Raw genomic sequence first — 15,704 nt, 5'->3', positions numbered from 1 at the left:
TTTTAATTGAAAAATGAAATATAATGAAAAAAATATATTTAATTTATAAGCTTTATTTATACGGATGCTTTTCTGGCATAGAGAAGAAAAACGAAAGCGTGATAATTTGGATAAATATATATAAATAAATATATGCATAATAAATTGTGAAAGAGCGACAAAAATTCGTTAATGTATTTTCTTTCTTACACAAGAATCACACGAATTTTGTAAATAGTTTGTGCAATTCTCTTAAGGTATGCCTCTTAAAAAAATATATATTACCAAACATAAAATCGTAATTTTTGTTTTATATATAAATTTGAATTTATAGATAGAGTTTAGCGGAATGAAATATTGGAAATGTGTATGCACATATGTATATTTATGTTTTTTTTGTGTGGGTTATACTTATTTTGAATCAAAAGGTCTATACATGGTAAAAAGTAATTATTTTATTTATAATTTTTAAAATAAGAAAAATTATGATAAATATTTTCCCATTTGGTAAGGCAAATAAAATAATTAAACTTTTAAGATTTATTACATATTTGCCAACGTCTACGATATAATATGTGTTGGTGTTATGTATATTTATTTACATCAAGTGCAACAATATTATATGAAAAATATATGGTTATTTACAAAGATCGGGATTTTTTTATAATTTCGAGAATAAATCATGAATTTCTCGTATAAAATTTTTTAAATATTAATAACAACATAAAAATTAACAATTCAAATTAAGCATACCACAGTGCTAATAACAATGTGGGGAACTATATTAAAAGCCGTATGCAATGAAGTAAATACCAAAAGAATGTATTTCTCTGTATTTATTATTGTATATGCACCAGTTTTGGCATTCAAAATTTGGTTCTTATAAATATTTCTTTCGGTCCCAAAATATGTTGTGTGTTTATTTTCGCACGCATATTTATTTATATATATTTTTACAACATTTAATATTTCTTGAAAACACCCTCCAAAAAAAAATATTCTTATATTTTCTATCATGTGCATACAAAAATAGGTTTTTACATTGCCTGTTAAGGTTAAATAATTAAATTTATGTATACACACATAATTTTACATTTCGATGTTAATAATAATAGCTAAAATTTCCAAAAGATATTTTTTTTTTATGGACATGGAATGTAAATTTCGATATATTTTTTTTACATGTTGCATATTAATTATAACTTATGAAGCATTTTAAAAATATTATATGGTATATTTATCGTTATTTTTTAAAATTATTTTATAAATGTTTTATAATTATTTATAGTTATTTTCAAATATGCGACATCATAATGATAGACAAGAATTTTATTTAAAAATATCAACTTTATACTTTTTTAATGTTTATTAACATAAAACATAAATATAAGAAAATATTTTACCATGTATGTATACAAAAATTTTATAAATATGTAAAGATTATAATTTCTATAAAGAGTAACATAATCATAAAGAGACATGAGCTAAATTATGTAAGTCAGATATATTATATTAATTGCGATAAAATGAATAACTGCTATGATTATTTGATTCTACAAAAACATAAAACTGAATATACATTATATTTGTATAATATTTTATGAAGAAAATAAATAAATTTGTATGTATATAAAAAGCAATTATGAAAAAACGAAATATTTTCGTTTTTCTTTTCTTTAAAATGGGGAATACTTTAATTTCTCAAAAATTAAGTCTATTTGATTAACGTGTTTATGAATGTATATATTTGCACACATAATCACGACATGGCATAAATTGTATGTATCTGAATTATAAATATGTATATATTATTCATTCGTTTATTTAGTTATTATTAGTTAATTTATTCACCAATTTATTTATTCATTTGCCTATCTATTTATGCAATACTTATGAAAAATTAAAAGTGGCAGAAAAATGAATTACAGAAACGATAGTAATGGAGTATTAAACAATAATGAAAACAGTAAAAAACCCAACATTTTTTTGAACAATTATGAAAATATAAACACGTCAAAGAAAACCTCTGCTGAAGAAATAGCAGAAAAATATTTAAGAAGCAAATTAAGTTTAGACTATAAGGAGATAAATAAAGTGGATTATAATTTAAATAGTAAAAATGAATATTACGACAATAACAAAAATATAGATAATACGTTAGATTATACAGGGGTTAGTAACGGAAATAGTTATATCTCACGTAATGATAAATTAAATTATTTTAAAAGTACAAGTAATAATTATTCAGGTTATGAAGAAAAGGGAAGATCATACTATGATACCATAAATAAGACATCACTTTATTCTGATATAGTTAATAATGCTATGAATGTAAATTATTCTAATTGTAAAAATGATGAAAATAAACTTCCATATACCAATTTAGCACAAAAAACAAATAATACAATTAATATAGTAGATCGATCTAATTCTAGAAATTTAACTGAATTTACTCGCTTAAACTCACTGAAGGAAGAACAAACAAATAACTATTATGCAAAAACAGATTTTATAAAATACGAAAAAGATGGACTTAAAAATTTACAAATGAAAAACAAAGATAGTAGTAGAACTGCTGATCTTCTAATAAGCAGATACGATACTGCAAAAAGCGTTATCAATGATAATATTGTTGTAAATGACAATTTGGGAAAATATAAATATGGAATAGTTAAGCCATATACAGAAATTGAGATGGAAAAAAACAATGTTGTAAATAATATAAAAACTGGAACCTCTTTATTAAATAAAAGAGATAGTACATATAATAATAATAATAGTAACTTAGTTCAGGATAACAAATATTATTATAACAATAGGGATAGTAAATATTATATGGAAAACTATCACTCTAAAAGTAATAGTGGAAATAATAATAGTAATAAACGAAATTTAATGCAGAGAAATAAAGATTATGTTCACTATCTAAGTAAACGAAATAGTATATTAAAAAATGATTTATCAGTTAAAAAAGACTTGAAAAAAAAATCAAGTGTTTCAATAAATCTAAAACAACCACAAGTAAAAAACAAATTAAATATAAATAAATACAAGCATAACACTTTTTTTAATTCATTTTATAAAAGTGCAAAAAATAAATACAACGAACTTGAATTAATGAATAGTGTTAATATATTTAACATTGGAAATGGTATAAATCGTAAAAATGACAATAATGATAGTCTCAAAAATGTAAGCGTAAAAAATGATAATAGCTATTTGAGAACTTTTGAAAAGGATGTTTATAAAATAAATAACAGTAATGATTCTAATTTTAATTTTTTAAAAGAAAAGTTAGGATATACAGATAATACAAACAGTATAGACTATATGAATAATAGCGAAATTGATATAAGCTTCTTAAAGTCAACTTATTCTGATTCAAGCAAAATTATAGATTCTCCTTTAAATTATGAAAATGAAGCTTTTATCACTGTAAAAAAACATGATATGAATGATGAATTGTTAATAAAAAATGCAAACAATTCTATTCGATATACACATAAGGGTAATACTGGACCTTATACTAGTAGTCAAATAAATAATCAACAAAAGTTAGACAATATAATCTATAATGACAAAAGTATATCTGCATGTGGGGCCCCTAATGTTGCCAACATTTCTGCTAATGAAAAGTTTGACAATAATCATTTAAAAAAGTATTCAATCGGAAATACCTTTAAACCAAACAATATAGACGATGGTATAATATATAATGATATGTCATCAAAAAAAGAAATGCATTTTACACCTGACCAAGCAATAAATTATTTTACAGAAAATTCTATTCATAACAAAAATAATATATATGGAGAAAAAGATAAATTAAAAAATATGAACGATTTATATAAAAAAGGAATGCCAAATGAGTTCGGAATAAATGCACCCCCAAATTGTTCCGAAAATAAATTAAACATAATAAATATAAATAAAAAATACGGTGATAATTTAGTTTTGTCTGGAAATGTAAAACATGACATAAACAACAATTACGCTGATCCATCAATCAAGTATGCTAATAATAATAACCATTTAAATGGCGATTACAATGTAGGCAAATCGAATGTGAATAGCGAGAATTTTAATTTCAACAGTGCAAAGATATACATAAATAAGGAAAATAATAATTGTGAGTTTTATGATAAACACACACAAAATCATTATATCGGCAAATATGAATATAACAACAATATGGATCCCGTTTTAAAGGGATCAAATTTTGAAAGTGACGGTAAAAAAAGAATAGAAAATTTAAATTTTATAGACAGGGTAAATTTATCAAATAGGGATGGAAAAAATATAGGCCCATTATATTTCTCTGAAAATAAGTTAAGTAACATATTTAATAATAAAATAGAGAGAAGAAAACTATTGAGTGTTAATAATAATAATAATATAGTAGGTATAGACAATAAATTAAAAAATAAAAAATATATAATGCCTCCTAATGAGAATATAAATATAATGAATACAAAAAAGATAAGAGATGAAAAAAATCGAGTAAACGAATTAAGTAACATAAATAATTATGAAGATTATTATAAATATATTAGTGATTCAATTAATAATATTCCTATAACTATTAAAAATATGAATATTTTATTGGCCCTAGCTTTATATTTTTTAAATTTTAATATAAATAATAATTCAACAAAAAATGAACTTAGTGATGATGTATTAATAAAACTTTTAAATAAATTTTTATATTGTTTAAATTTAAAGACATGCTTACTAAAAGAAAAAAAATTAAATAATATCGAAAACAAATATTACTATATACAAATAAAAAAAAATGAAAGTTTAGTTAATGATAATGCCACAGATAATAGTAAAGAAGAAACTAATATTGATGAAAAAAAAAAAAATGAATTAAATCAAAATAAAGAAATGTCTAATGACAAGGATGATACAACACCATTTTTTACTTTTTATAATAAGAGAATAATTAGGAATAAAAACGAGCAAAAAGATAGCACTCAAATCGAGAGAACTAACAATATAAATTGTGAAATAGACAATGGAAATAAAAATAAAAGTATAGAAAAAACAAACTGTTTCTATCTTGATGAAAATATGAAAATAATAAGCCTCGGTGATATTTATAAAATAGCTTGGTGCTTGTGTGTATTAAAAAAAAATTTTATGTATATAGATTTATTGAGAATATTATTTAAAGAATCTGAGTCTATGGTTGTGGAAAAAGAATTAATTTTTTGTGTTACATATATTTTTAAATATTGTAGAATAATCGAGATTGAAGATTGTAAAAATTATTTAAATAATAATACAGTAATATGTTTAGACAACAATAATAATGAGAATTTATGTATGTATTTACATTTATTACATATTTGCTCAATACATGATGAAGGATTTATAAATATAAATCATAGAAAAAATATTAATAAAATAATTACATATTTTTATGATCAAATAGAGAAATTAAATATATATATGTGTACTAATATATTATGTGCCTTAGCAAATTTAAATATAAAAAATGATGAATATCCAATTTTTTTTAATAAAATGTTAAATTATTTTAGAAATAATATTAAAAAAATGAATAAAAGTGTATTGCTTGTTAATATTGCTTGGTCTTTATGTATTATTGAAGTACCCTGTTCCGGTTTCCTAAAAGATTTAAGTGAGTATGTTATTAATATTTTACATTATATTCCTTTAAGTGAGTTTATAACTATATCATGTTGTTTTAGTTGTCAAAAGGCTATAGTTATAAGAAATTATTTTCAGCACCTAAAAAGAAATAAAGAAATAAATCAAGAAAATGCAATAATGTCAAATTTATCAAATAATACCATTAATGAATATAAACAATATGAATCTATAATTTATGAATATTATGAAAAAAAAAAATTATATCCTCATTATTTTTACAAAAAACCTATATGTAATTCTATTATTTTTAAAATATTGGCATACAGTTTTTTGCATTATGAGCAACGGATAGTAGATGAAACATCTTGTGATGTAGGAGATAACATAAATGCCTCTGCAAATAGTTATCACCCATTTTTGGATGTAAATAATGACAATAGAAAATCTGCTCGAAGTTTAAGTGTAGAAAATAAATCACAAAATCTAAATAATATAAAAAATTCAAATATTCACAATTCAAGGTTTAACAGTTCAAATATATCTACAAATGCTAATAATCCATATTTTATGCATAATGAAGAACAAACAAGTTATACTTCTAAACTAGTTCATACTGATAATGGTCTACGAAATGGATATCCACCAAATAGTGATAGAGACACAAGAAGTAGTACTACAAATAATGACGACAACAAATGGAATAATAATCTAAAAATAAACATACATAATAATGTAAATCATAATTTAAAGGGTGAATTAGAAAATAATAAACACTTTTTTGTAATAAACAAATCAAATGATTGTAAAAGTGGGGGTGAAAATAACAGTAATATGTATAAAGGTAAATATCCTAAAAAATTTAATGAGAAAAAAAAAAAATTAAAAGAATATTATAATATATATGATAGAAATAATAATTATGAATTTTCTTTAAACTCTTTTGAAAGAATATTATTCACAAATTTAATTGAAGATTGTTGTAATAATTTCGAAAAAATAAATACAATTCATTTAATTGAACTTTTATATACATTATGTTTATTAAACTTAGACAAAAAAAAAATAGTAAAATTAGTAGAAAAGAAAATCGATAAAACTGCATTTAATGAAACATATGAAAAATTATTTATAAAACGAAAAAAAAAATATATAGATATATATAAAAATTATACACCTGAAGAAATAGATAATGAAAAATATGATTTAATTATTTTACATTATATTTATAATAAATTTTCTCAAGAAAATGGAATACAAAAAGGTTTAGTTGATTCTAATTTTTCCCTTATACTAGACAACATATATTTTCACAAGTATATAAATGATGATACATTTTTTAATACTATTAAGGGGTGTGGAAATATAGGGGAAAGTACTTTTAAAAAGTTGAAGAGCATACTAAGTCCGATTTCTTGTCGTGAAAGAGATGACGACATAAATGTAGAGGAGAACGTAGGATATCATAGTGAAACACATACACAAGAATTTAACAAAAATTCTATATTTGATAGTTATAAAGGGAATCATCAGCATGTAGACAATCGAGAAAACGATAAAAATATTTATAACAATAGCATTTCTACTAATGAAAACTGTATAGAAAAATATGAAAAACAATTACAACAACTAAATTTATCTGAAGGAATATATTTGAAAGATAATATAGAAAATGAATTTATAAATAGAGAACATAATAAAACACCAAAAGAATTAACCGAATTTAAAAATGATTTAAAAAATGCATATGATATAGCTATTGATTATTACAATAAGAAAGCAAACTACATTGAGGGGAATAGTATAAGTAGCATTGTCTACCCAAACCATAGTAATAATAGTAGAAAAATAAATGAATGTGTAGAGGTACCAACCACAAAAGATAATGAAACTATGAGCCAAGAAATGTATAACAATATAATCACAAAAAGAAATATTAAAAAAATATTAGATAGTCACAACCAGGAACATGTATTTGAAAAAAAAAATAATAACAATCAAAATGAAAGTTATAAAAAAGAAAATATAGGTACATTCAATTTTTATAAATTATTTATTTTATTATTAAAAGCGTCAACACTGTCTATGGTTTCATTTGTGTTTATATTTGTGTATATGTCATTGAAATGAGTTTGTTGTATTGCCATGCTTAAAATAAGTTATTATTTAAGGGATAGTAAGATAAGCAAGCAAATTTTTTTAAAGTAGAAATAGGATTGGAATTGATTCTAGGAATTACTATGAATTTGACATATGCATCAAATTTATGTATTTTTCTCTCTTTTTTTTTTTCATATAATGTTATAAAAAAACTATATTAAAACACAATTTGTATTAATTTATAATTTTTGTTAATAATTTTTATAAACAAAGGGGTAAATAAGAAATATATGCACATCATATTGGATATAATGATGTAATGCATTTATACTGAGTTTGTTAATTTGGCTGTTTAGATAAACATATTTTTTTACATAGAAAAAATTAAGAATGGAAATATTGATTAAAAAGTGTAAACCTCTCAAAAAATGGATAACAATCTAATAATAATATATTTTCTGCATACATAATTTATGGTAACACGTTGTGTTTTTTTCACAAAATTTTTCCATTCACTTGGGTTATTTATTTATGAAATTTTTAATAATTCGGTTTTATTTTTTCTACATTTTTCTCCAAATTTTTCAACATTTTTTATAATTTTATTTTTTCATTTTTTGAAGTATAACAAATTAAAATTTCTAATTTTTTCATTGCTTATTGTATATGTTTTTTGCTTTTTTTCTTACTAGCCAGTATATTAATTTTTCCATTTTTTCCCTCCCTATATATTCCTACATAATAAATTCCTATGACAAGTGTAAACCAATCGAGAGCGCCTTCTGGGGCCTTCGTTGAATTTCAAGTTGTGATATTAACAAACGATGAAAATGGGTTTTCATCTGAATTAAGTGAAAATACATGTAAGGGTTTGTTGAAAGTTAGTAATAGGTGTATGATTTATTATATAGTTAAAAATATAATAGAACAAAAACTTAAATATATCACAATCGTAGTTAATAACAAATATTATGATGATATGGTAAAATATATCAATGAAGAATTTCCTGATAATTATAAATCGGATGATAAGAAAAATAATAATAGTTATTGTATAGATATAGAGCCATATACTACCGATGGTAATGAAGAAATAGGATCTATTCAATCGTTGCTTCATATAAAAGATAAAATTAAGGTACCCTAAAAAAAAGTTTGCCAACTTATAGTTTTAATTTTTGATATGCTTTAAAGCTACATCTCTTCAATTCATATTTATTACAACTTTTTTTACAGTCTGATTTTATAGTTGTTAATACGGATATCCTTGGCTTCGTTGATTTCCATTCCTTAGCAAGTATAACTTATGTTTTTAAACTATTTTAATTATATAAAACTTGTATATAATTACACATTTATAATAAATGCAAATATTTATTATTTTATTTTTTTTGATAGATTTATTTCGCGGGGAAAATGCTTTATGTGCTTTGTTACTACTCGAAGAAAATGATGTCAATAACAATAATAAAAAAAAAAAAGAAATTACAGAAGAATATTTAAATTTAGAAAATAATGTATGGGTATGCATTGATAAAAATAGTAAAGTTGTGAGTATAGCTGATGCAGTAACCATGAAACAAGATGGAAAATTAAAAATTCCAAAAATAAATTTATTACGACATAAAAAATTTATATTAAAAACAGACTTGGTAGATAGCCATGTATATATTTTTAAAAATTATGTATTAGATATAATTGAAAAAAAAAAAAACTTTTCTAGTATTAAGGTAGTTAGAAAATACCACATGCCCAATTTATGTTTATGTCCATGTTAGTCAGGTCCCTATATTTTTTCTCTTTCTCTTTTTCTTTTTCTTTCTTTTTTTAGTATGATTTAATTCCATACTTAGTGAACATCCAGAATATGGAAAAAGTTAAGGGTAAGGATATGCACATATATTGATCCATTTTTCTACTACACAATTTAGGAATTTTTGCAAAACGATGTTTATACATTTTTTATTTCATTATTATTTTATTTTTTAAATTAGAATATTATAACGAATCCGAGTTCAAGTTCAACATGTACAAGACACTAATTAGTGAGTATTCTGCTGAGCAATCCCAAAACGAAAATGCCGGAAATGAAATTAATACAAACGGAACGACTAATATGGTAGGGCTTGTCAATTTTATGAATATCCATTTGTCTATATGATTGTATAAAAATTATGTCACCTTTATTTTTTTCTCTATCTTTGTAGAATGAAAATGTTGAAAACGTTGTTTGCTACGTCCAACCCAAAATGAATGGCTTTTGTCAGAGAATTAATAATATTCCTAACTTTTTTAAGGCAAACTTATTGGTATGCTTACTAAATTATTCAAAAATTTTTATTTACCAAAATAGCTATCTTACTTTTTCAATCTGCATATATGATATCCAATTCATTCATTATATTACATTACATTTTTTACTTTTCAGTTTTGCGTGACCCGACACGAACAATTAAAGGACGTCGTACCCCCCTACTTTTTTTTCCTTCCTAGTGATAAAGTTCAATCCGTACGCAATGAAATAAAAAAATAACAAATAACAAATGAAAAAATAACCGATAAAAAAATAAAAAAAATTTCAACATCGATACTATACACACCTTTAAAAAATGTATTTTTTTCTAACCCATTTTCATTTCAGTATAAAGATTGCATAATTGGAAGCGGATTCGAGCATGAGGAAAGTATTAGTTTGAAAAAATCAGTCCTTGGTATGTTTACTAATTTTTTATTATTATATAGTTCTACTGCTTTACGTATTATGAGTATATAACACTATTTTTTTTTTTGTATATAGGTAAAAATGTAAAAATAAAAAAAAATTCAAATATAAATAGATCAATTTGCATGGACAATATAACCATTAACGAAGGTTGTCAAATCCAAAATTCGATAATCTGCAACCATGTTGTTATTGAAGAGAACTGTAAGGTGAGTATACAAAATAGATAAGAAAAAATAAGAAAAAGAAAAAGTAAGAAACATATTTATTATGAAATAATTTGCTACAACATATGTACATTTTCCCCCCCCTTTTTTAAGCTGATCGATTGTATAGTTCGAGAAAATTGTGTTATTGAAAAAAACAGTATTTATGAAAAGGAAACCCTACCCCTATTCATTTCATAATATATAATCAATTATTTTTGTTACTTTTTTTTAAAACAATAAATAATTTGATTTCTTATTAAATATATATTATCAACTCTTTTATTTATTAGTTTTTTTATCATGTCCTATTATATTTTTTTTGCTTTTTTTTTACCATAGCATATTTTTTATTTTTACTTTTTTTCTCTTCTATTAGCCATTTTATGGAAAATAAATATTTTCCCTATAATAATTCATAATTTTTTTTCGATTAACATTTTTTATATTCTTAACACCATTAAAAATTATTTCTTATACTTCTTATATTTCTTATACTTCTTGTATTTCTTACATTTTTAAAACTTCTCATACTTTAAATTTATACATCCCTTTGGTAGTACGCCTATATATATATCTGCTAAAATAGTTAAGCTGTGTATGATAGCTAGCCAAATAAAGTATAGTATATATAAAAAATATATTTTTTTTAAAAATATAAATTGTAATAATATAATAATAATAATTGTATAGAATAAATGATATATAAAAAATAACAAAAAATGGAAACAGAAAACTATAAATTACATGGGCATTCATGAACATATTATATGATGATAATATATAATAATTTTTTTATATTGCTTACTAAATTTTTGTAAGTATACAAAATGAAGAAATAAAATAAATTAGAAAAATATGACTTTTAAATACTGATCAGGGGAAATTGTTTGAAAACTTAAGTCAATAGAAATTACTTATATATTTTTTTTAGTACATTTTTATTTATATAATATATTTTTTTTATATTAATCATTGTTTTAACTATTTTGGGATGGCAAGAAAAAATGCTACTAATTCATTGAATATTATTGTTATATATTTATAGTACGTTTATTTATTTTTTAAGTAATTGCGTATTCTTTTTTTTCTTCATTTTTTTTTTCACTTTTTTTTTGGCTTGATAAATTAAACCATGGAATCAAATGAAAATGATCATAATGAAGTTAAAAGTAAATCTGAAGAAAGTTATGACGAAAGGGATCGCAAGCACAGATCACACATAGGACGGTATAAACACATTCATTTTAAATTGCATATGTTGACAATACATAATTATTATCTCTTTTGCTATGTTATCTATTTCAATGTCCATGCTCCATCAAAAAATATGCATATATATATGTTCTTCGTTATCACCCGCAAATTATGGCTATACTTATGTATTTCCATATGTGGGTAGTTGACATTACATCAAAGTAGTAGTAGCTACACAATTTTGTTTTGCTTTTTTTGCTTTGCTTTTTTTGCTTTGTTTTTTTTCACTTTCCTACTCATTGCTTACTTCTTATCACTACAACTGCAGCCATTCAAAAAGGGACAACTCCCGAAAAAGGAGTCGGTCAAGATCGGATCGAAGAAACTCATCGAATGCAAATAATGACGATGATTCTAAAAGTGATAGACGACGAAAAAAAAGAAGTGATGCAAAATCAGAGAGCAATGAAAATTCAGATGATAGCGGTTCAGAAAAATCAAACCATAGTAGTTCTGATGAACATAGAAGAAGAAGAAGACGTAGCAGAGAAAGAAGAGAAAGTCGAAGAAGTATAGAACGAGATAATAGTCGAGGAAGGCATAGCCGACGAGACCGAGACAGAGACAGAGATAGAGATAGGGATCGGGACCGAGATAGAGACCGCGATCGTGACCGAGATGGACGAAGGAAAAGAAGACCCAGACTAAATAGAAATATATCATCATCTCATGAAAGATCAAGATCAAGAGAAAGAAGAAGAAGAAGATTACAAGCTGAATGTATAAGAAGATCAGGAGGTTTTAAAAAATTAGCAGATATGGAAGGACATGAAACTACAAATGTTTTTTGGGATGGTTTTCAATGGGTAGCTAAAACAAATAATAATAATAATCAATTAGATCCAGCTGTTATGAATTCAACAAGAAAACTACGAAGATTATATTTTGGAAATTTGCCACTCCATTTAGGATTAACTGAAAATGCATTTCAAGAAATAGTATGGGATGAAATGAAAAAAAGAAAATTTTGTAATAATGAAAATATAAATCCTGTTTTATATGTTTGGTTTGCTAAAGATAAAGGAAATTATGGTTTTGTTGAATTTTCAACTGTTGAAGAAACAGAAAAAGCTTTAACAATGGATGGTATGTTATGTAAAGGCGTTGCAATAAAAATATCACGTCCTAATGATTACTCTACAAATTCAGTCAAGCATAATCAAAGCATCTTAATTAATAAACAAAATGTTAATTTACTTGCTGCACTTAGTGCCAATTTACAAGCCGGAATACCAGGTTCTGTCAATGTCACAGATAATATGAATTTTACAAACTTATATGGAAATAAACCACTACCTCCCCCTGGTGCTCCCCCAGGACCCCCACCTTTATCAACTCTCAAAGAAATGAATGATCAAAATATACAAACAAAATATTTACGAGTTTTAGAAATTGTATCTCCTGAAACAATTAATGATGAAGATTATGAATCCATATTAGATGATATAAAAGATGGATTTCATAGTCAAGGAATTATTATAAATGCTGTTTTAATAAATAAAGAATATTCAAAGAATACTCCATTTAATGCTGGTGATGTAATTATTGAATTTGAAAATACAAATTCAGTTGATAATAGTATCATTACTATGTCTAATAGAAAATATGAGGGAAAGCCAATACGTATGTCTAAGATGGATGAAAATACTTACAATACATATATAACTCCGATAATTGAAAAAATATACGATAAAAAAAAATGACCATATAATTTTATTTTTCTTATTTATATCTACTATATCCATTACAACCTTTTGTTTGCATAAAAGAAGAAGGATTGAAATATAGTTTATTCAAAAGTTATTTATACATTGTATTTGCTGTGTGTTTTTTATTTTTTTTTCAAAATGAAAGGAGGGGGAAAAAATAAACACACCTACATATCTTTACATCTGCATATTCTTCTATATTTATGTATAGGGCCTTGTATTCTCCCTCCAATTATAGTTAGCTTTGAAAATAGGTTTAATTTATATTTTTTACTGTTAAACATATTAATAATTATTTTATTTGTCACTATAATATTTTATTACTTTAACTTTTTTACTGCATTATTTTGCAATTTTTCATTTTTTTTCATTTTTATCCATAAATACGCAAATAAATGCATTCTCGTATGTACATAAATATTCACATTTTTTTTAAGCCAATTTTATTCATTTATTTAGCTATTTATTTATTTAATTAATTTTTTTTTGAAATACACAAACTTTACTAACCCTAATAAATAAATTGAATTTATTAAAAAAACATTTTAGAAACAAGCAGCTAAAAAAAAGACACACATATATGCAATGCATATATACATACATACATACATACAAAATGTGTGTTTTCTCATTTTCGACTAAAAGCTAAATAACTTTTTAAATATGAATTAAGTTTTAAAGAAAAATTCCAATTATGATTAGGTGAAAATTAAGTTATAATTAAAAAAAATTTTAATTGAATTTTATTATTGTCATATAGTTTATAGACACATTATGTATACTAAATTATTTTTAGCCTTTCTATTTATTTTGGGATTGATATTTTTAGCCGTTCGTTATTTCAGTCCCTCCTTAAAAAATGAACGAAAAAGCAAGGGACGTGGTATTAGAAAAAAAAAATGAAGAAATAACAACAGCCTTAAATAAAAATATATTATTCAAAGAATATACTAATACCAATGATTTAAAAGACACTTTTATAAATATAAAATCGGATTATAGTATAGAAAGTGGAAAGGAAAAAAATAATATTTCTTTATTTAATGTTTTAAAAAAAAAATTAAAGGGAGAAAAAGGTTGTACAAGATTTTTAATTATTTTTAAAATATCAAATGATGCAAATGAAAATAAAATAAAAATCAATGACATAATCAAAAATATTATTAAAGAAAAATATGAAACAATTACAGGGGTCTGTCTTTTTGTCAGCATATATTCCATCATCTTATTAGAATCCCCTGACACAAAAAATCTATTTAATTTATTACATGATATGGCAAATATAAAATATATATCCGAGCTAAAAATACTTTATTTTAGTGAATTAAATAAACAAAAGATAAATGAAGACTTTTATTTTTTTGAATATAAAAAGGATGATCAGAAGGGAATCCCCACTGAATGTAATTTTGTGGATGAGGTACTTCCTAAAGAGTTTTACCAAATTTGTATATCCATAAGTTAAATTCTACTTTTGTTAAGAAAAATTTCCTTAACTGACAAGCCAAAGAAATTATTTTTCTTTTTTTCATTTTCTTGGAAACAGGTTTGGGACTTGTACATAAATATCCTCAATCTATGTTGCTATATAAAAGATAATGGACAAAAAGATATTTTTGAGAAAAATGAAAATCTGAAAAAAAACTTCTCTACTCTTCCAAATTTTTATACCACCATTGCAAATGAGTACATATGGAAAATTGATGGTACTACATCGATATATGGCATAGCTACATATAGCTACGTAAATATATAGATACATTCCCCCATTTTAATAACCTTTTTTGTAGAATTTTTTTCTTTTTTCACAAGTGACTTCAGCTTACCAATTAACAGTTTTACCGATGACTTTTTGGATTTCTGAAAGGGATACAAAAATGTAATAGTAGATAGTGGCATTTTCTATTCACAAATTAATAGACCTCTTTCAATATGCGAACTGACATGGGGACATATATATCCACATATTAATTCGTTTCATCTAATTAGTACATATTTTGTTTTCATGCCAATTATTTTTTTTTTCATACTAGCTAGCCGTTTTTATACTAGTTAGCTTTTTTCATGCTAGTTAACCTTTTTCATGCTAGTTAGCCGTTTTCATACTAGTTAACC

At 23.6% G+C, this 15,704-nt stretch overlaps 4 protein-coding genes across 4 annotated transcripts; all 4 read left to right on the top strand.

Moving 5' to 3' along the window:
• Positions 1-1,896: 1,896 nt before the first annotated feature.
• PVVCY_1304430 (conserved Plasmodium protein, unknown function) lies at positions 1,897-7,725 on the top strand (the record flags this gene model as incomplete). The annotated part of the gene is made up of 1 exon (XM_008624117.1): positions 1,897-7,725. The coding sequence occupies one exon, from the start codon at positions 1,897-1,899 to the stop codon at positions 7,723-7,725; it is 5,829 nt and encodes a 1,942-aa protein (XP_008622339.1).
• A 721-nt stretch (positions 7,726-8,446) lies between these two features.
• On the top strand, positions 8,447-10,824 carry PVVCY_1304420 (translation initiation factor eIF-2B subunit gamma, putative; the record flags this gene model as incomplete). Its single annotated transcript, XM_037634773.1, has 9 exons — positions 8,447-8,833; positions 8,932-8,992; positions 9,094-9,417; positions 9,690-9,814; positions 9,903-10,004; positions 10,124-10,204; positions 10,337-10,406; positions 10,493-10,626; positions 10,738-10,824. 9 exons carry the CDS (start codon positions 8,447-8,449, stop codon positions 10,822-10,824), a joined length of 1,371 nt encoding a protein of 456 aa, XP_037490822.1.
• A 934-nt stretch (positions 10,825-11,758) lies between these two features.
• PVVCY_1304410 (RNA-binding protein, putative) lies at positions 11,759-13,583 on the top strand (the record flags this gene model as incomplete). Its single annotated transcript, XM_008624115.2, has 2 exons — positions 11,759-11,853; positions 12,149-13,583. The coding sequence occupies 2 exons, from the start codon at positions 11,759-11,761 to the stop codon at positions 13,581-13,583; spliced, it is 1,530 nt and encodes a 509-aa protein (XP_008622337.2).
• An 865-nt stretch (positions 13,584-14,448) lies between these two features.
• On the top strand, positions 14,449-15,453 carry PVVCY_1304400 (conserved Plasmodium protein, unknown function; the record flags this gene model as incomplete). Its single annotated transcript, XM_008624114.1, has 3 exons — positions 14,449-15,009; positions 15,136-15,295; positions 15,380-15,453. 3 exons carry the CDS (start codon positions 14,449-14,451, stop codon positions 15,451-15,453), a joined length of 795 nt encoding a protein of 264 aa, XP_008622336.1.
• Between the last annotated feature and the right edge of the window lie 251 nt (positions 15,454-15,704).

Source organism: Plasmodium vinckei (genome assembly GCF_900681995.1).
Source record: "Plasmodium vinckei vinckei genome assembly, chromosome: PVVCY_13".
Classification (NCBI taxonomy): domain Eukaryota; phylum Apicomplexa; class Aconoidasida; order Haemosporida; family Plasmodiidae; genus Plasmodium; species Plasmodium vinckei.
The sequence above is the reverse complement of the archived record's forward strand: the minus strand, read 5'-3'. Positions and strand labels throughout refer to the sequence as shown.